Source organism: Nicotiana sylvestris, chromosome 5, assembly GCF_000393655.2.
Source record: "Nicotiana sylvestris chromosome 5, ASM39365v2, whole genome shotgun sequence".
Lineage (NCBI taxonomy): Eukaryota > Viridiplantae > Streptophyta > Magnoliopsida > Solanales > Solanaceae > Nicotiana > Nicotiana sylvestris.
Genome location: NC_091061.1, coordinates 93,811,212 through 93,837,275, shown reverse-complemented (window position 1 = coordinate 93,837,275; position 26,064 = coordinate 93,811,212). Strand labels below are relative to the sequence as shown.

The 26,064-nt window shown below is 38.2% G+C and overlaps 1 protein-coding gene across 1 annotated transcript; it reads left to right on the top strand.

Annotated features, from left to right (window-relative positions):
- The first annotated feature begins 9,909 nt into the window (after positions 1 to 9,909).
- On the top strand, positions 9,910 to 11,518 carry LOC138868993 (uncharacterized). Its single transcript, XM_070146578.1, has 3 exons — positions 9,910 to 10,149; positions 10,527 to 10,736; positions 11,204 to 11,518. The coding sequence occupies exons 1-3, from the start codon at positions 9,910 to 9,912 to the stop codon at positions 11,516 to 11,518; spliced, it is 765 nt and encodes a 254-aa protein (XP_070002679.1).
- The last annotated feature ends 14,546 nt before the right edge of the window (positions 11,519 to 26,064 follow it).

The following is a 26,064-nucleotide window of genomic DNA, read 5'->3' as shown; positions in this document are numbered from 1 at the left end:
GTTCCTAAGGCTTAATTCGAATTGTTCGGTTGGTAATTTGCTATATTCTATTTGTTCATAGGCTTGTTTGAAAGGCAAAGCAGTTGTTGAGCTTCGAGTTTGGTCTTTGGAGCGAGGTAAATGTCGTGGTTAACCTTGACTTGAGGGAATATGACTTGTTTTGTCTATTTGCTACATGTTTAGATGTTGATTACAACATATATGTGAGGTGACAAGTACTTATGCGTTGTTGTCGGGTTAAAGCATGCGGGTGTGACTTGATTCCTTGTAATTATTGCTTGTTTGATCATGTTATCTATGTTTAGACTAGTTATTGTAAAATTGATCATTCATGTCATGTTTACAGATTATCGGTAATAATTGAGTATTGATTTCAAAGTTAAAGTTGGTATTGTGGAACCAAATGTTGAAGTAAGTCTTGTTCTTAATATTCTATCTCCTTGTTGTTATTTATTCATTGCTTTATGGCAAGGGAGAGTGTTAATGCAAGGAGGGTGATGTTGTGCCATATTCTGAGTATTAATGCACGAAGGGTGATGTCATGTCATATTGTGAGTATTAATGCACGAAGGGTGATGTTGTGCCATATTGCGAGTGTTAATGCACAAAGAGTGATGATTTGCCATGTTATGAGATTTAATACATGAAGGGTGATATTGTGCCGTTTTTGTTGATTTATATGGTGAGGTTGAGAGTAAAAGCTGTGCACTTTTCTTTATTGTGTTTAATTCTTTCATTGGTGCAAGGCATATTGGCCATTATAGTTATCATTGTTGTCATGATTCTCTTATCTTGTATTCCCCCTCAGCATGCCCCCTTCTGATATTACTTGTCTAGCTTTTATTTGCTGTTATTTGTACATATACTATTATCTGCACAGGTTCATTATGTAGGTGTTTTGTCATAACCTCGTCACTACTTCGTCGAGGTTTGGCTCGACATTTACTAGTACATGGGATCGGTTGTACTGATGCTACACTCTGCACTTATTGTGCATATTTTGGTACCGGCCATAGCTAATTGAGAGGTTAGCAGGTGGACTTGCTCGTCAGGAGACCCAAGGTAGATCTGCTGGCCTCCACAGACCCTGAAGTCTCTTCCTAGTCTTACCATTTAACTGTTTCTTTTCTTTCAGAACAGTGTATTTTCTTTCAGATTCTGTTTGTAGTAAATCGTAGTGGCTCGTGAGTTGTGGCTCCAGATCCAAAATATATCAGATATTATGGGTTTTATGTTATTCCGCAAATCATTTTAGCTTTTGTTTAGTTTAATTGTTCCTGTTATTGAAATGGGCTAAAGTTGGTATTAAGAATCCTCAAACGTTGGCTTGCCTAGCAAGTGAAATGTTAGGCGTCATCACGATCCTGACGGTGTGAGTGTCGTGTCGTGACACTTTTCTTGATTTTGATTTTTTGTTTGTGTAATGTCTTTTAACTTTCCAACTTATAATCTTCTTTTTTCTTCACACTAAAGCAAATTATCTATATCCTTCTTTGGATTATCAATCCCATTCCTACAAATAATCATTTATAATTTCTTCTGGCATATGCTATTAGTTCTCTTTAAATTTAATAATAAGACCTTGGTACTATCCTTTTAGTAATTTGACACTCAAAATTACTCTTTAGAAAGATTGGTCAAACACAGTTTGTTTATCAAATATTACAAAAAGTATTTATTAAATGAATTGGCCAAACATAAACTTTTTTTTTTCAAAAGTACTTTTGGGAAAAAGTATTTCTAGAAAGCAATACTTTTCAAAATAAGCATATTTTATCAGCTTGGCCAAACATGCTCTTAGACCTCAAAAGTACTAGGTATTATTATATCATTAATAAATGTTTTAATCTTTTTGCTACTTCTTTTAGGATCTGATTGAGGTTGTTTGAATTAGTGAGTAAATTACGATATTTTTTTTCTTTTATTAATTAGTATGTCTATCTTCCTCTTTAATTTTTAATTTTCCACCTCTACGTATATTTATTTCCTTTTATGGGACAAATAATTTTGCTTTTCTGTTTCAACAAAGTTTTCTTGAATTAGGAGTTTCACTTGTCTCGTTTGATTGATCCATAGCTCATGGTGTAACTACACTCATTAGCATATAAATTTTATGAAATAAGTTTAAGACCATTTATTGCGATTTGGCTTTAGGTCACCTCATTTAGTTAGAGTTACCTCTGAGCCAAGTCATAAATCATAGCAATGTTCAATATGAAAGATAATAAGGAATGGAAAAGAACTTGTGGAGAACAAGTAAACAATTAGATATAAATGATAATTATGTAACAGTTTTGTTTTATTAAGGGAAAAGATACTTATATATTATTAATAGTAAAAACAGTAGCAAGCTAGGGTAAGACCCATATCATTGCCATTAGTACATACTAGAGAAATGCCTTCTAAGGCAATGTCATTTCCTAATGCTGCTAGAGTACTACACACATTCATACTACATGATCTAATATAGTTAGGGCCATCTTGGTCCTTACAATAGGCATCTATTGCAAAGGTAGGTGGTGATACAAAATAACGAGTTTTATTATAACTAGGACACATTAGAGCTTCTTTTGCCAACTGTGCTACTATGTTTCCTTCACGAAAGCTATGCTTCAATATGATCTCCCCTTGCTGCATTGCCTTCTCCATTAACCACCTGCATTCATGAATTAAATCTTTGTAAGTAGGATAAGCTTCATTAAGAAAACGAATTACCTTTGTGGCATCTGTTTCAACTTCAACTGGAAATATGTTTTCCTTGCATACCGTAATGCTAGGAGTTCCGCCTGGATAGGTGATATTGTTGGATAATAATGTAACGATTTTGACTACTTATTAACAAAATTTAATAGGACAGGAAGTATATATCTTTTTTTTTGTTTGGTGCAACAGTAAGTATATATCTAGCGAGCCCTTTAGCTACATTAACATTGTTAGCTTTAATTAGCATTAGGTAATTCCCATAAGGTTACTTAAGGCTTGACAAACTCCAGTCTAAAAGCTGAAAAAATGTAATAAATGAAGGTAAGAAACCATAAAAGCATTTTATATGTGTTTTAAAAAAATATTAATTATATTATGAATTGAGAGCAAAATAGAACAATATAGTAATAGAGACAAGATGTATAGAAGGAGAATGTAGAATTTATCTTATTCAAGTGTGTTTCTGGCGTATCCTTCATAAGATAAAATATATCCTATTTATAGGATATATGATATATGAAAGGTTATAAAAATACATGTAAAGGTTATAAATATTAAGTGATGAATTAACTAAATACATGAACTCAAATGGTTCATGTAATAGGGATGTATGGAGTATTCAATGGACATCCACATTAATATATTCATAACCCTCCTCCTTGGATGTCCATTTAAAAGATAATGTGCCTCGTTAAAACCTTACTAGGAAAAACCTAGTGGGAAAATGCCTAGTGAAGAAAAAAGAGTACACACATCAAGTAATACACATTGAGTGCTGCCTCATTAAAAATTTTACAAGGAAACCCCAATTTGGACAAAATCTTGGTTAAGAAAAAAAGAGTATAATGCGTATTATACTCTCCCCGATGAAAACTTTATTTGATATCTCGAAGATGACGAATTCCAATCTTATGCTCAACTTCTCAAATGTTGATGTTGGCAATGCCTTAGTGAATAAATGTGCAAAATTATCACTTGAACGGATTTGTTGAACATCCATTTCATTATTTTGTTGAAGATCATGTGTGAAAAAACTTTAGTGAAATGTGTTTTGTTCTGTATCCTTTTTTATATCCTCCTTTTAGTTGAGCTATGCAAGAAAAATTATCTTCATACAATATTGTTGGAATCTTCGTCTTTAAAGAAAGACCATACAATTGTTGAATGTGTTGACTCACTGATCTCAACCATATACATTCTCAACTAGCTTCATGAATAGCTATTATTTATACATGATTGGAAGATGTAGCAGCTAAAGTTTATTTTGTTGAACGCCATGAAATAGTCGTACCTCCAGAAGTAAATAGATAGCATGTTTCACATTGGGCTTTATGTGAATCAGATAAATAACCTGCATCTGCATAACTAATCATTTGTGAATCGGATTCAAAAGAATAAAATTGTCCCATATCAATAGTCTCTCGGAGGTATCTGAAAATATGCTTAACACCATTCCAGTATCTTGTTGGTGCAAAGGAACTAAATCTTGCTAATAGACTTACTGAAAAAGTTATATCTGGTCGAGTATTATTTGCATGAAACATTAGTGCCCTAATTGCACTAAGATGTGGAGTTTCATCACCAAGAATCTCTCCATCTTTTCATGAATTCGAAATAAATCTTTATTTATATCAAGTGACCTCACAACCATCGGGGTACTCAATGAATGTGCTTTATACACATAAAAATGCTTTAGGATCTTTTGGTATATGTTGATTGATCGACAAAAAATCCATATTTCATATTCTCAATTTATAGATCAAAATAAAATTTTGTCTTTCCAAGATCTTTCATTTCAAACTATTTCTTCAAACAGCTTACTGCATTTGGAAGCTCCTTGGGAGTTCCAATGATATTTAGATCATCAACATACATAACGATTACAACAAATTCAGATCTATGCCTTTTTATAAAGATACAAGGACAAACTGGATCATTCTTATACCCTTCTTTTAGCAAGTATTCACTCAAGCAATTATACCATATTCGCCCTGGATAAGTAAATACATATAAGAATTTTTGAAGCTTTATTGTAACGATCCGATCAGCCGTTTCGCTTTTTAGGTTCCTATTCCCCTAATTAAGACTCTCAAATTATATGCTTTTACTATTTTATGATTTGCGTTGATGGTTAGTTTGGGTTTGGAAGGGTTCAAGTTGAAATTGGAACACTTAGTTCCTTAATATTGGCTTAAAAGGGTTGAGTTTGACTTGGGTCAATATTTTTAGTAAACGACCACGAAATCTGGATTTGACAGCCCCAATAAGCTTGTATGATGATTTTGGAATTGGGCGTATATTTAGATCCAGTTTTCGATGATCTGGGAGCGTTTTGGTGCATAAAGTTGAAAGTTGGCGCATTAAAGGCTTTAAAGTTCTTTAAGTTTTGTTTGAAGTTGGTTTTGGTGTTATCGAGGTCCGTTTTGGATTCCGAGCCTAGGAATAGCTCTGTATGGCGAATTAAGACTTGCATGCAAAATTTGGTGTTATTCTTAGTCGTTTAAGTATTATTCCGCATATTCAGAGTAAGTTGGATGAACTTAAAGTTTATAAGTTGATTCTATTTGGTTTTGGGGTGTGATTCTTAGTTTTAATGTTTTTTTCCGCATTACGAGGGTGTGAGCAAATCCGTTTTATATTTACAAACTTGTTGGTATGTTGGGATGACGCCACGGAGGTATCGGGTGCTATTCGGACAATGCACGGATTAAGTTTGAACTTGAAAGAGTTGCTGGTGCACCAGTTCTAGTGTGTCCGCACATACGAGATTTTGGTTGCAGGTGCGGGCTTTTTGCCGCAAATGTAGCTTTGGGCGAGTGGTCAGTGGATCGTAGAAGGAGGAAATTCCGTAGGAGTGACCTTGCTTCTGTGATGGAAGGGGGCTGTAGATGCGAGAAAAGGCTAGCTAGGCCCTGACAGCAGGTGCGAGGTAGATTCTGTAGAAGCGGGAGCCCATCCGTAGAAGAAAGGTCAGGGCGACTGGTCTAGGACCACACCTACAATGGATTTTTTGTAGGTGTGGCGCCGTAGAAGCGTCCAATTCTCCGCAGTAGCGTAAATCGCTGGAGAGAAGCTACTTTTTTCTGCTTCTCCAAAACTGCTTCTGCTTCTCCTCAAAAGCACTTTTTTTCCTTCCAAAAGCTTGGCCAAACACCTCAATTTTTGGCCAAAAGTGCTTTTGGCAAAAAAAAAGAAGCACTTTTGGCCAAAAAGAAGCTTGGCCAAACAGTCTATAAGTCCGGGTAGTTTAGGGCTTAAATTATGAAATACTTGAGTTGTTTGAAATCTACTTGTTAATTTAAGTGCCTAAATTATATTGAAACTTGATAATGAATTCGTAAAGACCGAACTTCAATTACTTTGAGTTTTGGCTGGTTACTGACCGTTAATGGAAATTGTGCTCCTTGTGTGTAAACTTCATCATAGCTTTTAAATTGGTTGTTCATAGAATTCTCTCTTATTGTGGAGAGGGCCGAACGCCTCGGCAGTAGAATAGGTGCATCTATGGTTTATGCCACTCGACCCTCGGTAATGTACACATTATTCTGGATCGGACCGTATGACCTTGGCATAAATCGTGTGTGTTAATGCTTGGAGATCGAATACACTTGATATTATTTTTTTTCCTGAATCGAGAGGTTATAATTTAATTATTTGCTCTAGATTTATTTGGAATTAATATGTGTTAGTGGAAGACTTTTTTTGGAATTTCTAATAGTTAAAGGATCATTTAATCATTGTTATTATTGTGTTAATATTGTTATTCACATATTCTATGCGTTTTTAGCATTTCTTGTATTTTACCGTTAGCCCATAGTTAGTGTCGATGTCGACCCCTCGTCACTGCTTCTTCAAGGTTAGACTGAATATTTACTGGGTACATGCTATTTGTGTACTCACGCTACACTTCTGCACTAATCGTGTAGGATATGAGGCAGGTGCATCTGGCAGTCATACCGACACATACCCCGGTTACTCTGAGGTCTAGTGGTGAGCTGCTTTTGAGACCTTTCTGCAGCACCCGGAGTCTCTCTTTTACATTTATTTTCTATATACTCTATTTCAGACAGCATTTAGAGTTTTATATATTCTACTAGTTGCTCATATACTTGTAACACCAAGTCTTGGAACACATGCTAGTAGACTTTATGGTTTTGGAATATTTATTTCACCGCATTTGCCCATTCACTAGCTTTTGCTTTACTTTAGTAGATTTTCTACTCGTTATTCTCTTTAATAATAAAGTTCAACTATTTAAAAATTTATTAAAAAGAATAATTGTATGGTTAATTCACTGTTGGCTTGCCTAGTGGCGATGCTAGATGTCATCATGGCCTATAGGAGAAATTGGGTCGTGACATTTATTGAAAAGGTTTTCCATAAACCTTTATAAGCTTCTGGCACTTTAAACCCTTCAGAAATTTTTATATAAATTTCGTTGTCCAATGTTCCATACAAATAGGTTGTGACAACATCCATCGGACGCATGTCTTATTTTTTACGAACTGGCAAATTTATAAGATACCTGAAGGTGATTGCATCCACCACAGGAGAACATGTCTCCATATAATCAATTTCAGGCCTTTGCGAAAATCCTTGTGCCACAAGTCGTGCTTTATATCTAACGACTTCATTTTTAACATTTTATTTTTCCACAAAAATAGCTTTATATCCCACTGGCTTTATTCCTCCGGGTGTTTGAACTATACGTCCAAATACTTCACGTTTTTCAAGTGAAGTTAATTCTGCATGGATATCATCTTTCCATTTTGGCCAATCATTTCTCTATCTGCATTCATCAATAGATCTTGGTTCAAGATCCTCATCTTGTTGCATTAATTTTACAGTAACATTATAAGCAAAAATGTTATCAACAATATATTATTTTGGTTTCATCTTTTCTTAGTGGAGACATAACTTATTGAGATCTCTTCATTCTTATTATTTTCAAGTACCTGGAGCTCCTCTGAGGTCTTATTATTTGTTATTTCACATGGCTCTTTCTGAGCAATTGCCTACATATTATGATCCCCTAGATCATTAGCTCATTTTCTCTTTCGAGGATTTTTATCTTTTAAACCTATTGGTCTACCACGCTTCAAGCATAGTTTAGACTCATTCGCATTTATAGATTGTCAAGTTGGGACATCAATTCGAATAGGAGCATTAGCAGCAGGAATATGTGACTTAATCACCCTTGGGTAGGTCAGTAAATGCATCTAACATATTTTTCAAATAAATTATCTTTTGAACCTCGTGTTCTCTCTTTCCCCAACTATGTTCCCTCCCCTCTCGTTCTGCATATGTGTGGTGTGTTTGTGAACATGTTCTCCAATCAAATTTCTCGCGTAGACTACAAGCGTCGGCCGTGGAATTTAGGTTAGGCATTTTTCTGGTAAGCAATTTTCCATTTGGGTGGTCATCGCTGCGGTTGGAGGTTAGATTTCTGGGAGGTATCTTGGATCAAGGCGACATTCAACCAGGGTCTAGTCGATTTGGTAGTCCATCTACAATTCAAGTTTTGTCACTCTTGTTTACTTTTATCGGGAGTTGGTACCTCTTATTCTTTAACTAATATTTCTATTTTCCTTGTTAACCAATTTGTTCTGGATAGATTAAGCCTACTTCTTGATTGTCTATTTGTACTCTTAATTAGTGCATTTGGGATTTCTAGTCTGTAGATTATAGTTCTTTTAATTACTTGTACTCTTAGTTAGTGAATTCACCTATTTTTCTATCCTTTAGTTGTGGATTATAGTTCCGTTAGTTCCTTTGTTTTTTTCTTCATCTATTTTTCTATCCTTTAGTTGTAGATTATAGTTCCTTTGTTTTATTTCTTCACCAATTTTTTTGACCTTTAGTTGTAGATTATAGTTCCTGTTAGTTCCTTTATTTTATTTCTTCACCTGTTTTGCGACCTTTAGTGGTAGATTATATTTCAGTAATTCATTTTATTTTTGTTGCTTTTGTTTTTCCAGGATAGTGCTTGCGTAGCAACTCCTATATTATAGTGGCTTTAGTGAACAATGGTAGGGTAAGGTCTTGTCCTCGGGGTGGTCAGTGTGGGGAAGGGGTGCGGGGGTAAAGGGGGTAAGACGGCTAAGGAAGCTACTAGGATGAGAGTGGGGTCTTGGAACATAGGAACTTTGATTGGAAAATTTGTAGAATTAGCGAAGATTATCGAGAAAAGGAAGATTAATATATCTTGTGTACAAGAGACTAGGTGGGTAGGAGATAAGGCACGGGATGTGGGCAATTTCAAACTTTGGTATTCTAGGAGGGTGTGGGGGAAAGAACGGGGTATGTATCTTGGTTGATAAGAACCTCCTTGAACTAGTGGCGGAGGTTAAGAGGGTGAATCACAGGCTGGTGACTACTAAGCTAGTTGTTGGATGTTTTACTTTGGACATAATGAGTGCATACGCACCCTAAACAAGGTTATATGAGGAAGTCAAGAGGCGTTACTGGAGGATTTAGATGAGATGGTGCGTCGTATCTCATATGCCGAGAAGCTTTTCATATGAGGATATTTTAACAGCCATATTGGAGTGACGTCTGGGGTACGATGATGTGCATGGTGGCTTTTGTTTTGGAGATAGAAATTGAGGAGGAACATCTCTACTAGACTTTGCTAGAGCATTTGATTTGGTAATAGCAAACTCGAGTTTCCTGAGGAAGAGGGAGCACTTGGTCACCTTTCGGAGTTCGATGGCCTAGACTCAGATTGGTTATATACTCTACGGGAAGTCTGATAGATGTCTTTGCACGCATTACAAGGTCATCTCGAGTGAGAATCTCTCGACCTTTCATAGGCTCCTATTGGACCTTGAGATCATGAGGAAGATGAGGAAAAGGGCGATGTATACCCAACATAGGATAAAGTGCGGAGCATTGATGGAAGCTACAATGTAGGAGTTGGGGGCCAAGCTAGTGACTATGGGGGCTTGGAGGAGTAGTGGGGACGTAAGCGCTATGTGGACCATGACTGCGCAGTGGATTAGGGAAGCCGCGAGAGAGGTGTTTGGGGTCTCAAAAGGTTACTCTGGTAGTCACAAGAGAGACTGGTGGTGAAATAGAGATGTGCAAGGAAAAGGGGAAACAAAGAAAGCAGCGTATCTGAAGCTAGTGGAAAGTGTAGACGAGGAGGAGAAGAGGGTGAATAGGGAGCATTATAAGTTGGCTAAGAAATAGGCAAAACTAGCAATTATGGCAGCCAAGACTGAAGCTTTTAGTCGTTTGTATGAGGAACTCGAGGGACAAGGTGGGGATAAGATGTTGTTTAGGTTAGCCAAGGCACGAGAAAGGAAGGTGCGCAACTTGGATCAAGTGAAATGCATCAAGGACGAAGAAGGTAGAGTTTTGTTGGATGAGGGGCTTAAGTGTCGGAGATGGCAGACCTACGTCCATAGTCTCTTGAATGAGGAGGGGACAGGAGCATTGCACTGGGTAATTTGGAAATCACCGGGAGTCGTTGTGACTTTGGGTATTTTAATCAGATTAGAGTTGATGAAGTTGAGGGGGCTATACATAAGATGAACACGGGCAAAGCGATCGGGTCGGATGAAATCCCAGTGGAGTTTTAGAAGAGTGCGGGCAAGGCAGGCTTTGAAAGGCTCACTAGGTAATTTAATGTCATTTTTAGAATGAAGAAGATGCCCGAATAGTGGAGGTGGAGCATTATGATTCCTACATACAAGAACAAGGGTGATATCATAAATTGCAATAACTATCGGGGGATCAAGCTGCTTAGCTATACTATGAAAGTATGGGAGAGAGTGGTATAGCTAAAGGTGAAGAGGAGTGTGACTCTTTCTGAGAACTAGTTTGGTTTTATGCTGGGGCGTTCAACTACAAAATCCATCCACCTTGTTAAGAGATTGATGGAGCAGTATAGAGAGAGAAAGAAGGACTTGTATACGGTGTTCATTGACTTAGAAAAGGCGTACGATAATGTTCCAAGAGAGGTTTTGTGGAGATATTTGGAGTCTAGAGGTCTACCTGTTACCTACGTTAATGATGGAGTAAAGCCCCAAGTAAGGACGGTGGGTGGGTACTTGGACCATTTTTTTATTATGAAGGGATTGCATAAGGGGTCGACACTCAACCCATTTTTGTTTGCTCTGGTGATGGACGTACTGACACGCCATATCCAAGGGGAAGTGTCATGGTGAATGATATTTACAAATGATATTGTATTGATTGACGAGACGCGAGATGGTGGGAATGTGCAATTAGAGGTATGGAGGCAGACATGGGAATCTAAAGGTTTCAATTTAAACAGGACTAAGACAAAATACTTGGAGTGCAAGTTCAGTGATGATATTTAAGGAGGGGAAGGGGAGGTGCGGCTGGACTCACAGTTCATCCCTAGGAGAAGGAGTTTTAAAACATTGGGTTTATTATTCAGAGGGGTGGGGAGATTGATGAAAATGTCGCAAATCGTATTGGGTCGGGATGGATGAAATAGAGACTTGCTTCCGGTGTTTTGTGTGACATGAAGGTGCCACCAAAACTTAAGGGTAAGTTCTACAGAGTGGTGGTCAGACCAACGATGTTGTATGGTGCTGAATGTTGGCCAATCAAGATCACTCATGTCCAGAAGATGAAGGTAGTAGAGATGAGGATGTTGATATGGATGTGCGGGCACACCAACTTAGATAAGATTATAAATGAGGTTATTCACGACAAGGTGGGGGTGGCCCTTATTGAGGACAAGATGCTGGAAGCGCGGCTTAGGTGGTTTGGTCATGTGAGGAGGAGGATCACAAACTCCCCAGTGAGGAGGTGTGAGAGGTTGACATTGGAGGGCCTATAGAGAGGTAGAGGTAGGCCAAAAAAGGGGTGGGGAGAGGTGATTAGGAAATACATGGTGCTGCTTCAACTGAACAAGGACATGACCCTTGATAGGAAGGTATGGAGTCGAGGATTAGAGTAGTAGAGTAGGTAGTCTAGAGTGTTCATAACAGTAATATTGGCACGCAATCTCTCTTTCTATTGATAGTAGGTTTTTATGACTAACCGTTGTTTTCTTTCATTAATGAACACCTTACTGTCTTGTTATTTTTATTATGCTTTTATATGGCTTTTTGGTACTGTTCCTTCTTATCTATATTTTCATTAATATGGTGATTATGCTTTCCTTAGCTGAGGGTCCATTGGAAACAACCTCTTTATCCTCACAAGGTAGGGGTAAGGTCTGCGTACACACTACCCTCCCTAGACCCCACGGTGTGGGATAATACTGGATATGTTATTGTTGTTGTTGTTGTTGTTGCGGTTGTTGAACCTCGTGTTCATATTAATTTTTTCAAGGATCTAAATGAGATAGTGATAACACATTCCAATCTATCTATTTTTTCAACTGCTTATTTTTCTCCCCCTAATGTTGGGTATACTGATTTATCAAAATGGCAATCAGCAAATCTTGCGGTAAATAAATCTCCAGTCATAGGTTCCAAATATTTTATAATAGAAGGAGATTCATACCCAACATATATCTCCAATCTTCTTTGGGAACCTATCTTTGTGTGTTGTGATGGAGCAATTGGAACATAAACTGCATATCCAAATATTCTAAGATGGGAGATATTTGCCTCCTGGCTAAAGGCTAATTGTAAAGGGGAGACTTTACGATACTTGTGGGCCTGATCCACACAAGAGCTGTTGCATGAAAAATAGCATGACCCCTTACCGAAATAGGAAGTTTTGTTCTCATAAGCATTGGTCTAACAATTAATTGGAGGCGTTTGATCAATGATTCTGCTAGACCATTTTGAGTATGAACATGAACAACTGGATGCTCAATTGTTATCCCAGTTGATATACAATAATCCCTAAAGGCCCAAGACGTAAATTCACCAGCATTATAAAGATGAAATGTTTTAATTACATAATCTGGAAACTGTGCTCTTAATCTTATTAATTGAGCTAGTAACCGCGCAAAGGCCAAATTTTGCGGGTTGATAACAAGCACACATGTGACCATCCTGTAGATGCATATATCAAAATCATATAATATCTTAATGGTCCACATGGAGGGTGTATGGCCCCACATATATCACCCTATATACGTTCCAAAAATCCAAGAGATTTAACTCCAACTTTAATTATTGATAGTCTGATAATCAGTTTTCCTTAAGAACATGCAACACAAGAGAATTCTTTAGTTTGAAGAATTTTCTGGTTCTTCAATGAATGACCATGTGAATTCTCAATTATTTTGCACATTATATTATAACTGGGATGGTCTAACCGGTCATGCAAAATAATAAAATAATTAGTAAACCTTTTGTTTACTATGACATGTGATTCGACTACAATAATACTAATATAGTATAATCCGAAGAAAAATGCGGGAAGCTTTTCAAACATATACTTCTTTTCCGCTTTTATTGTAGTAATATAAAGGTATTCAACATTTCATTCATTGGTGGTCTTAACATGATATCCATTTTGGCAAATATCTTTGAAACTCAACAAGTTTCTTTGACACCTACTACAGTATAATGCATCATTATCAACCAATATTGTTCCTTCAGGTAGTAATAATGTCGCTCTTCCAGAGCCCTTAATTATTTTTGTACTACCAGATATTGTTATGATATTGGCTTCTTTCATAATTACACAAGAGAAATATCTCTTATTTTTTAATATGGTATGCATCGTAGCACTATCCAAAAGACATATTTCTTCTTTATTATTCATACAACCAACTGAAGACTGGGAAGTTTTTATACTTTTCATAAAGAAAAAGAAAAAAAATACATTATAAGTAATATTGAAAATTTAAGAACAAAAGAAAGTAATGTAATGACCCGACTGGTTATTTTGAGTGTTGTAGCCTCGCTCCCCTATTTACTACTAATATTATGCTTAATAGTTGCTATGTAACTTGCCAAGGAAGTTGGTTTGGTTCTAGGGAGGTTTTGGAATGAGTTGAGACACTTAGTCTCAAGGTTGGAAGCTTAAGTTGAAAAAGGTTGACCGGATTTTGACTTATGTGTAAACGACTTCGGAATGGAGTTTTGATGGTTCCGATAGCTCCATTCAGTGATTTTGGACTTACGAGCATGTCCGGATAGTGAATTGGAGGTACATAGTTGATTTAGGCTTGACATGGCGGAAGCTGGAAAATTAGAAATTTTTGGAAATTGAGAAGTTTGACTAAGGGTTGACGTTGTGGTTATCGGGCTCGAATTTTGGTTATGGTAGTTGGAGTAGGGCCGTTGTGTCTTATGAATTATGTGCAAATTTTTTAGGTCAATTGGACATGATTTGATAGGTTTAGGCATCGATTGTAGAAGTTTGAATTCCTTGGTTTTCATTAGGCTTAAATTGGGATACAATTCATGTTTTTGATTTTGTTTGATGTGATCTGAGGGCTCGACTAAGTTTGCGTCGTGTTTTAGGACTTGCTAGTATATTTGGTTGAGGTCCTGGGGCCTCGGGTTTGATTCAACTTGAAATCGGATTGGGTTTTGGAATTTTAGAAGGCTAGTGTGGTCAGGTCTGGTGCAACTGCACCTTCGAAGGAAAGGCCACCGGTGCGGAGTCACAGAAGCAGCCATGGGATCGCAGATGCGGTTCTGCGCGAGTTGGGGTGTTTGTGCAGGTTCGAGGAAAGTTCCAAACCTGCAATCTTGCAGATGCGGTGAGCTTGAGTGCAGAAGCGAGGAGCGGCATAGGAGCGTGAATGGGGTCGTACCTGCGTTTGCGTAGAAGTGGAGCTTCATCTGTAGGTGCGAAGGTCGGGTCTCCAGTGATTAATCCTGCACCTGCGAGACCGTAGATGCGGTAAAGTGGGTTGCAGGTGCAAAAGCACTGGCAGTGTTAAATCCGAAGGGTTTTGTGGTTTTTCTCATTTTGTACTTTGCAAACTCGGACCAAGGCAATTTTTGAAAGGAATTTCCAGGGGTTTCTTAAGTTAAGTCACTAGTGGCCAATTTATTCAATAATCTTGTTTCCCCATTAAATTTCCCACCTAGTTTGTGTGTTTTTGAGATAAAATTATGGGAGTTTGAGGCTAAGGATTTGGAGAGTTAGTTTGAGGATTTGGGTGATGATTCGGTGTAGGAATTTTGTAAATTTGGTATGGTTGGACTCATGGTTGAATGGGCTTTCGAATTTTATGACTTTTATCATATTTTGAGGCATGGGCCCGGGGGGTCGATTTTTTAGTTAACTTTTGACTTTCGATTAAGAACGTAGTATTTTATTATGGAGTTGATTCATTTAGCTCATGTTGATTTGTAATGACCCAGCCAGTTATTTTAAGAATTAAAGCCCCGATCCCCTATTAACTGCATTCCCCGTGTTTGTTTCTGCTATTGTGAGTTGCCGGAAGGATTTATTTGGAGTTTCGGAGAGTTTTAGGACACTTAGTCCCTAAATAAGAGTTTAAGTTGTAGAATTTGGGCCGTAGTCAGAGCAATGTGAAGAAGACCTCAGAATGGAATTCTGACAGTTCCGTTAGCTCCGTTGGGTGATTTCGGGCTTAGGGGAGTGTTCGGATTGTGTTTTAGAGGTTCGTAGCTTATTTAGGCTTGAAATGCCGAAAGTTGAGTTTTTGAAGTTTTAGTGAGATTTTGATATCGGGGTCGGAATGGAATTCTGATAGTTGGAGTAGCTCTGTAGTGTTGAATGTGGCGTGCTTGCAAAGTTTTAGGTCAATCGTACGAGGTTTGATAGACTTTTTGATTGAAAGCGAAATTTGAGAGCTTTTGGAGTTCTTAGGCTTGAATCCGATGTTAAATTGGAGTTTTGATGTTGTTTTGAGCATTCCGAAGATTGGAACAAGTTTGAATGATGTTTTAGGATTTGTTGGCAGGTTTGGTTGAGGTCACGGGGGCCTCGAGTGTGTTTCGGATGCTCAACGGGTCATTTTTGGACATAGGTGTACAACAGATTTGCTGGTTTTTCTGTTGTAGAGTTTTGGCCCTCGCGTTCGCGAAGGCTGGCCAGGGGAAGTATCGCGGATGCGAGGAGCGGAGCGCATTCGTAAAGAGGAAAGGCAGAGCAGTTGGGTACCCCATGAAATTTCTCTACGCGTTCGTGAAGGTCCTGGAGCTGAAGCTACGGGTTCGCGAGTGGACCCTCGCGTTCGTGAAAGAGGAAGTTGGCCAGTAGGATTTTTGTGCATCGCATTCGCGGTAGTAGTCTCGCGTTAGCGAAGAAGAACGCGTCTGGGAAGAACTTAAATTTCAAAATCGAGGGTTTTGAGTTCATATCACAAAATTGAATTGGGAGCTCAGTAGGAGAGGAATTTTGGAGAGATTTTCAGAGGGAGTTTGCAGGTAATGATTTCCTTTTGCTTATAACCCATTAATCTAAACATGGATTTAACATTTAATTTCGGATTTGGAATGACAATTGGGGGAGATTTTGGAAAAGTTCCTAGACCTAAATTTCGAGTTTTGATTGGGAATTTGACATTGGATTTGGGTATTTTTTTGTATGGTTAGACTCGTGAGAGTATGGGGATTCTGAAAATGTAAATTTTATCCGATTCCGAGATGTGAGCCCGGGGGTCATTTTGGTCATTTTACCTAATTTCGATTATTAGCTTAGAATTTATTTGTGGAATCAGTTACATGAAGTTATATTTACATTATGCAATTTAATTGAATAGATTTGGGTCATTTGGAGTCGAGTACTCGTGGCAAGAACGTGGTCTCAGGTTGATTTTGAGCCAGTTCGAGGTAAGTAGCTTGTCTAACCTTGTGTGGGGGAAACTCCACTTAGGATTTGATATTTTTGATATTTGAAATGCCTTGTACATGAGGTGACGAGAGCGTACTTGTGCTAATTGTTGAAAATCTGTTTTCATTAAGTAACTATTGTTGATACCCAATTTTTCTCTATATTTTTTAATATGCAAAATACCTTCAAAATAGCATATATATATATGCATATATAAGCATGTCCAATGGTTTTATTATTTTTTCATAAATTTAAAGGGTTTTTAATTGATTTATTCCCCCTTTTTATCCATAAAAATCCAATAATTATTTTCAAAATTATTATTTTTGATAATTCATCTATTTAATTTCTATATTTATGCCAAAATATGGCCAAGGTAATTTTTAAATATTTTTCGTAATTACATTTAGTATTTTTAAAGCTAAATTACACATAATTGCAATATTAGCCCTTTTAAGGTTTAATTAGGTTTTATATTCATAAAATTGGATCCGGTATTTTTTTAATTGTTAATTATGTACTATAAATTATTTTAGCCCTTTAAATTTGTTTTCAGAAATTATTTATTATTTTTATAAAATAAATAGGGAAAACTGGCTATTTAAATAATAACCCATTTTGTATTTCATTTATAGCCAAATCAAGACCCAATTCCCAGCCCATTTTCAATTAAAACAAGACCCCAACCCAATTGAAAACCCACCAGACCAAGCCCAAACTCGGATCCCCACCTACCCCATTCAATCTAGATCGTTGATCAGTCAGATCAACAATCCCCAGCTCCCCTTCCTAAATTAGACCAAACGACCCCCCCCCCTAAACCCTCTCATTCCTCACTCAAATGACTCTCATCTCTCTCTCTCTCTCTCTCTCTCTCTCTCTCTCTCTCTCTCTCTCTCTCTCTGCTTCTCTCTAGAACCTTTCCCCCTCCCCTCATCTCCGATGAACTTCACCCACCTTCTCCTGCCATCTCCTTGCCTGAATCCATGGTGGTCTCACCACCTACCAGCCTTATGGCACCCTCTTGAACGTGTATCACTGTTTTGAGGCCTTCAAGTGAACTAGAGGCGGTTCACTCGCCTCCCATTGTTTCTCTTGCCATTTTTCGGGTATCCATGGCCGTTCGAGTAAGATCTTCAACTTTTCCGGCTAGATCGGTAACTCTTCAAAGTTTTCTTACTTTCTCTAGGTTCTCCGAAACCCTAACTTTATAGACTTTCCAATTTTCTGTCAGATCTATCTTAGAGTTGTGTATGTTATGAACCTCCTGGTATTTTTCTCAAAGGTTTTTTCGATTTGTCAAAGTTATTCTTTGTCTTCAAGATTAAGGTTTATTAGATCCTTTAAAAAGACTTCTCCTCTAATTTTCAGTATTGTCCTATGATTTTACTATGTTTAAATGGTTTGTTTATGTTTTCTTCTACCTGATTCATCGTGTTGAATACCCTAAGTATTTTTGGTTCTATCCGAGGTTCTGGAACTGTGTTTGTTTATTTTGTATGAATACTTGTTTCGATTGAGTTCTCTATAGTTAGATCCTTTTCTTTGTTTATCTTAATTGATTCTGAGTTCTCACCGCTTTTAACTCAACTCTGTTAAAACCCTAATTTCTTAAAGATTTCCCTCATTTGTTACTGTGAGTTTTAAAGACTTCCTTTACTTGTTTCTGTGTGTTGGTCTGATCTCCTTACCTGTTGCTATTTGTTAGACTGGTTTCTTCATTTTGGTTCTATGTGTTGTCCATGACTACTTGACTTTGTTGATTACCATGCTTCGAGTAGTCCTTAGCCTACTCATGTCACTTATGTATGTTTGTGTTCATCTAGTTTGCTTTATTTTGTCAATATGTTCGACCCTGCATGTCTGATACGCCTGTTCATTCTTTTCTATTTATATGTCGAAGTGCAGAATCATGACTCCCTTTTGATTGATCCTGATTCCCTTAAGTTACGATTTGAAATTGATTGATTCCCTTTACTCGTTTATTTAAAGTTGATTGATTACATTCCCTTATTTACCGTGGTGTTTCATTCTTGCTGAATCCTTTCCTCAAATTAAGTATATTAAGTACTTAGACTCAATTATATACTCTATACTTTTACCACCCCTTATATGGTAAAAATCAATCTTTCTCAAACTGATTTCCTTTCCTTAAAGTTATCCCTATTAGTATCCGTTAAGCTGTAATTCCTTTTTAAAGGGGAGTACTTGTATTAATGGGATTCTAATTGTGATTACTTCCATATTTGTGCTAAACCTTTAATTGTTACCTTATTTTCTACCTATTTTTCAAAGCTAGAAATACTCTACCCTCTCTTCTCTAAACATACGGACAATAGTTTAGAACACACACATACACATTCAAACTCTCTGATCTTTCTCTACTACTTCGTGTACTGCTTTGCCTAGCTGACTGAAAGCCAAGGCTAGGCTATTGAACTCTGATTGCTTTACTTTTTCTGCACTTTACTTCCTCAACTGGTATGTCTTAGTTTAATTTTAAAGCCTTAACAACAACATGTTTATCTTATTATCTACTTCTACTTGTGGTTCTGTTGTGAAACCTGCATTTGAGTTACATTACTAGCATGCTATTATGTCTCCCCTTCCTTTTAAACTAATGCATTCCCTTATGTGTGTTTCAAAGCATGCCTTGTTAATCATTTACTGTGTACTTACCATCTTATGAACCCCAAATCCCTATCCCTTCAATATGTTTATGTTCTTTCCGATTGATTTGTGATTGTGCCAGTATAAGATATTGTTGTGCATGTCCAAACCAGACCCTTGTTGGGGTTATGTGTTTACAGTCAAATGTCTGTGTATCCCAAATCATTTGACCCCCCCTGTGTGACTACTAATTCTGTGTGTGATCCTATCTTAAGGTGTTTGAGTTTTGTTTACTACTACAACTGCGTTCAATCATCTCTGTTACTGATTGCTTTCAAAATGGACTTGTCAATCTAGTTTTTAAACAAACTTCTTTCAAACTATGTCAAGCACTCTCACATATATTCTTAGGCTACTAGGTTCTGCCCCTTTTGTGTGAACTTGCTTTGGGATCCTTGAGCTCCCTCTGAACATGGACACATAAGAGATGGCCCTTCCATACTGCACTTACTCTTGGTTATGCAATCTGGGTGTGAGCACTGCCCGAGATCCCTTGAGGTCCTTAGGAAACTCTGACACACCCAGACATGAGAAAGGCTATGGAACAATATTGGCATTTGAGGTGGTTTTTTACATAACTTAGAGAGGAAGTCCTAATCAGGCTTCCTATAGTGTAGTTTCTTATTTTTCACTTCTATTTATGTAATTCATTCACATGGCCTGTAATAATTTGTAAACAAGTATTGCGGTGGCTAGTGGAAAGGGATGGGGTAAATATGCATGCCATAATTTGTTGAGGGTAGAAAACTTGTCATTAGGTTTATATTCCTAATTGTGCAATAGAAATCATGTTTAGGATTAATACATGGATTAGAAATTATGTTCTTAGGACCTATTGTTCTTGCTTCAGCACCTCATTCATTAATCCATGCTTTATATCTATCACTTAGAAATCCTGCTCATAGGACAAATTACAACATTGGCATAAAAAATGTTACTCATGAAGTCGTATTTCAACAATTCTGCAACTCTTGTGTACATTTAGAAATCATGGCTTAGAGATTCTGTTTTTTTCAACAACCTTGCCATTCGTATGTGCAGATTAGATATCATGTTCTAGGATCCTGTTTGCATTTTGTTTAAAATGCCTAGATAATTACTGATTCATGAAAAGGTAGTAAAGTAATACTTTTTACATTGTGATGCTTTCTGAATAACTAGTAATAATCTCTGCGTTCGTACCAACTAGAACAGCATGCTCTTAGGGTAAATTAATTCCCAAATTGTCTTAATAACTCTGAATAACTACTACATATTGCTTTACGCCTAGGCAAGCCTTAGGTAATAAATTAAATAAAATTGGAATTGCCTTTGTGTTAATTATCAACTATTAAAATCAGTAGGCAAACCTGATTCAGACTTCTTCTGCATCACATAATAAATCTGGTTATGATGTTATCACTTAAACACCCTGCTTTAGGATTCTGAATTTAGACCTTACTTGTGTATGATTCATGTTGTCTATGTGCATTATTTGTGGAGGCATATCTGAGCCTTCTGCTTGTTTTTGTGTTTTTCCCCTTTAAATGCAGTCCTACTTGTTTTGTATGTCGCCTTAGTATTTTGCCTTTAAACCTGAGGGTCTGCCTAGAACCTCTTTATAGGATAGGAGTCCTAAATTCCTCCGGGACTGATACGAAGGGACGGGTTACAGCATGCAATAAGAGTCGAGACTAACCTTCGTTTAATGACCTTTACGGGGCGGGAAAGGGTAGATATGGATATGATGACCGGTGCGCTAATACCACGTGTAGCCCCTCTTTCGAGGAGTGTCATACCGGATATTGCATTGATGTGATCCATATTATAAACAAACCTAGGACACCCCTTTTACATTCATAAGCATGCTTAGATTGTAACTCTTTTCAAAACCTTGCTTTCATTAATCGTTTTCAAACACTTGTGTACTTAAATCCCCTATTATTTGAGCCCTACTTGTCTATTTGCTAGTTGCACAAATTCACAAAAACTGTTTGGCCGGGAACCACACTAGTGGATCCTGAGGGGTGCCTAACACCTTCCCCTTAGGATAATTTCAAGCCCTTGCCCTATCTCTGGTTATCAAACGTAGTTGTAAATGAACCTTTTGGGTGCCCAAACGCACCTTAAAATCGTTACGTGGCGACTCTTCAAAAATGCAAACCCCGTTCCAAAAAGGAATGAGTTGTCCCATATCCAAAGTGTCATGAACCCGATCCCGCGAGGGAAAAAAGGGGGGGTGCGACAGCATGGCGACTCTGCTGGGGATTTTTAGGATTTTACCATTTCAGATTGTTCTTGTGAATTTGTACCTCCCAATGTGAAATTACTTGTTTAATTTCTTTAAGCATTTAATTTCTTCTTCAAGCTTACATATCTTTATTGTTTCTTTCCTTCCTTGTAACTGCTTTAAATTATCAAACTATTGTATTTATCGCTTTCTTAATGTGCAAATACATGTCACCATGCCTTTAATTATTGCATAATCATGTTCAACATCATACTCCACTCGTGCCAAACAAATACTATAGCAACGCTTGATGAGTGGTTGCACTCTTCCTATATCATTACCCCCGAAATTCAGAAAGGCACATTTGCGGTAAAACTAGTCGACCAGCGTTGAAGTCGACGGTTCCATGCCTTCACCCTTGAGTTGTTCGCTCAAGGGTACCAGTCTAAAACCCTATAGAAACCTTACTCTGTTTAAATTATGCATGCATCATGGTCAAACCTAGATGGGTCACTTATGTTGTCTACATAATGATCCTTAAGATAGCCATGGCCAAAAGTCCACTAGGTTTCCCTAAACCCAAACAGACATCATCATGTTCTGTGCATTTATTTGGAGAACCAAATGCTTCATGCTACTTGTTGATATTAAATAGTCGAGTCTGGTGGGGGTAAGGCTAACCTTGTTTGTCTTGAAGAAAAATGAGGCACGAGGTCCCCAGTTTTGGTATGATTACCACCCCCACTCTTGCTAGACTGGTGGAGGAGTCTTCCATCAAATGACCAAATCAATGAGTGGAAATAGAGGGCCGCCAAAGCTAGCGAAAAGTTGGAATATCTAGAATATAGTCTGCTGTAATTGGAAGGAAAAATGAGGAAGAGAGACACCGAATGGCAGAACACTGAGGGAAATGAAGGAGAACACCTGGCAAAGGCATTTTTACTGGTGAACCTACGCGAACCGGAGGATCTGATCAATGAGAGAATTCAACCTGAGGAAGGTCCTTCTGGGACCAAATAGATAGGAATTTACTTTTTCGCTTTATGAATGTAATAAGGCCAATGGTCATTAGTGTCGTTTTGGGATTCGTCCATTTTTATCAATAAAATGAGCCATTTAGCATTTTAAGTTCTCCAAATCAATTTATCGCTAGGCCTACCTCGGGCACAAAGAGGTTCCCAAATTAGGACACGCTTTACATTCCCGCACTATATGTTTAAATATTGCAATACTTTTTTATAATCCTCACTAACTTGATTACCTTTTATTTTTATTTCTGTTTTTATTATTCCCCTCCCCAAAGGTTAGTTCGTGCACTCTGGCATCATCATCTTATTTCACAAGATCCAGGGGCCCTCCGCCCAATCCTCCTCTTAGTCCTGTTAAAAGCAAGAACAAAGACAAAATGGAAGATTTAAACAACATCAGGAAGGAGAACACAGCTGAATGGGTAGAGGCCACTAATGACTAAGGTATTCGGGTTCCTAACGAGAATGTGTCACAACCTAAACAGAAACTGTTGAAATTCCAGGTAGAGCTCGATCAGGTTCGGAATCTAGAAAACCTATCATTTTACCCCAACACCCCAGATATCAACATCCCCAACACTCAAAACCCTACACCTCCTCAAAATATCCCAAAACAGCAGAATCGTCTCGTGCCTCATTTCATCACCAGAATCCTGATCGATGGAGGTTCCAGTTTTAACATTTGTCCATTGGTAACACTCAAGAAGTTGGGTAAAGGGCTGCATGAGATAAAGGATGGATCAATCAATGTGAAAGCCTTCGATGGTTCTCAGAGGTCCACCATTAGTGAGATTATCCTATGCTTGTAGATTGGACCAACCTGGTTCGAGGTCGATTTCCATGTGAAAGATGTACCAGCGTCTTACAACTTGCTACTGGGACGGCCGTGGATTCATGTTGCTGGGGCCGTAGCATCAACACTACATCAAGCAGTAAAGTTCAAAAGGAATCACCAGGAAGTGCTCATTTACGGCGACGGTAGCAACTCTATATATAGTCGCCAGACCATTCCAGCGATCGAGGGAAGAAGAAAGCTGGGTGGAGAAACTTACCACCACATTGAGCGGGTTAATGCTATCGACAAAGACAAATGGTGGGATAGAAAAATCGAGAGTATACTAAGTTGGAGTGGGTACGAACCTAGCAAAGGGCTCGGCAAAAACCTCCAAGGAATCTCTAAACCCATAAAACTCAAGAAACATGGCACTACTTTCGATCTGGGATATGATTACACCTGGGAAGAATTAAATAACTGGTCGCCACCATGGTGCGGTCCTTACTATCCACTAGAGCAACCGATACTGCATTTAGAGCGGACTTTCCAATAGGCTGACATTATTTATGGGTTAGATGAAGAAGAAGCACTTGCGGTAGTGAAGAATTTGTTTCTAGAGGACAATGATATGGACTATTACGTTATTCTCGAGGAGGAGGGGGATGTAGGCCCTTCCATACAAGCTGTAAGCAGAGGGGGCCATCTCAAGAATTGGACCATCAATACAACCAAAGCTCGACGTGCCTCGGGGTAGCAAGGCTAAAACAAGCATTATTCATTGTTTTTACTAAATGATTTTCCTTTCACATTATCAATTCCCGCAATAAGATCTTCAATGTTCAAAACAGTTATTAATTAATATTTATTGCTATCGTTTTCTCTACTTACTTTACCAATACAGCATTACTATTACTTGTCTTGATGAACCACTGATTGTGACAGCAATGAGGCAATGCAACAAACAGACATTGATTTAGAGGAAGATGACATACCCGCCAAGATTGTCAAAGAAGTTGAGAACTTTGAGAACAGACCTAAGTCCAACCTGGACGAGACCGAAATTGTTAACCTGGGAGATGCAAAAAACACCAAAGAAACACATATCAACATTCACCTATCGCCATCAGAAAAGAAAGAATACACAGAATTTCTAAAGGAGTATGAGTACATATTTGCCTGGTCGTATGATGGCATGACTGGTTTGAGTACATCTGTTGTGGCTCACAAACTGCCAACCGGTCCAATGTGTCCACCAGTAAAGCAAAAGCTCAGAAAGTTCAAGCCTAATATGAGTTTGAAAATCAAGGAAGAAGTCAACAAGCAAATCAAAGCTAAGGTTCTCAGGGTAGTAGAATACCCAATATGGTTAGCCAATATTGTGCCAGTGCCAAAAAAGGATGGGAAGGTCAGAGTTTGTGTCGACTACCGGGATCTTAACCAAGCTAGTTCGAAAGACGACTTCCCTTTGCCAAATATACACATCTTGATTGACAATTGCGCCAAGCATGAGCTACAGTCATTCATATATTGCTTCTCCGGTTATCATCAGATCTGATGGATGAGGAAGATGTTGAGAAAACGACTTTCATTACGCCATGGGGAGTGTACTATTACAAGATGATGCTATTCGGCCTAAAGAATGTAGGGGCCACCTACATGAGGGCCATGACTACCATTTTACATGATATGATACACAAGGAGATAGATGTATATGTGGATGATGTTATTATCAAATCCAAGAAGGTCACCGACCACATGGAAGATCCGAGGAAGTTCTTCAATAGACTACGGAGGTACAACTTGAAACTAAACCCCACAAAGAGCGCATTTGGGGTTCCTGCTGGGAAATTGCTTGGGTTTATTGTGAGCCGCCGAGGAATAGAACTAGATCCATCAAAAGTGAAAGCCATTCAAGAACTACCACCGCCAAAGAACAAGAAGGATGTGATGACTTTCCTGAGAAGGCTTAACTACATCAGTCGATTCATAGCAGGGTCTACAATTATCTGTGAGTCAATCTTTAAGATGTTGAAGAAGGACGTTGCTACTAAATGGAGCGATGACTGCCAAAAGGCCTTCGACATAATCAAGGAGTACCTGTCAACACCACTAGTCTTAGTCCCATCCGAGCCAGGTAGACCCTTACTACTCTACCTTGCAGTGTTAGATGGAGCTTTCGGCTGCGTCCTGGGGTAGCACGATGAAACATAAAGGAAAGAACAAGACATTTATTATCTCAGTAAGAATTTTTTACCCTGTAGGAGGCCCAGTATTCTCTATTGGAACGCACTTGTTGTGCTTTGACTTGGGTAGCTCAGATGCTGAGACATTACTTCTGTGCCTATACTACATATCTCATATTGAGAATGCATCCCTTGAAGTACATCTTTCAGAAGCCCATGCCCACCAGCAAGCTAGCCAAGTGGCAAATCCTGTTAAGCGAGTTCGACATTGTTTACGTAACTCAGAAAACGGTCAAGGGATAGGCATTGGCATACCACCTTGCTGACAACCCCGTGGATGGAGGATACAAACCCTTGAAAACGTATTTTCCTGATAAAGAGGTACCGTTCATAGAAGAAAACATTGCAGAATCCTATGACGGTTGGAGAATGTTCTTCGATGGAGAAGCAAACTTCAAAGGAGTTGGCATAGGAGCAGTCCTAATATCAGAAATCGATCAGCATTATCCGGTGTCTGCCAAACTCAGGTTCCCCTACACCAACAATATGGCCGAGTATGAAGCATGCATCTTAGGACTTAAAATGGCCATTGACATGAACATTCAAGAGTTGTTAGTGATTGGAGATTCAAACTTACTTATACATCAAGTACGAGAAGAATGGGCAACTAAGAACACCATGATACTCCTGTATCTGCATCATGTACAGGAATTGAGAAAGAGGTTCACGAAGACGGAATTCCAGCATGTTCCCAGAGTCCAGAATGAGTCCGCTAATGCATTGGCTACCCTATCATTT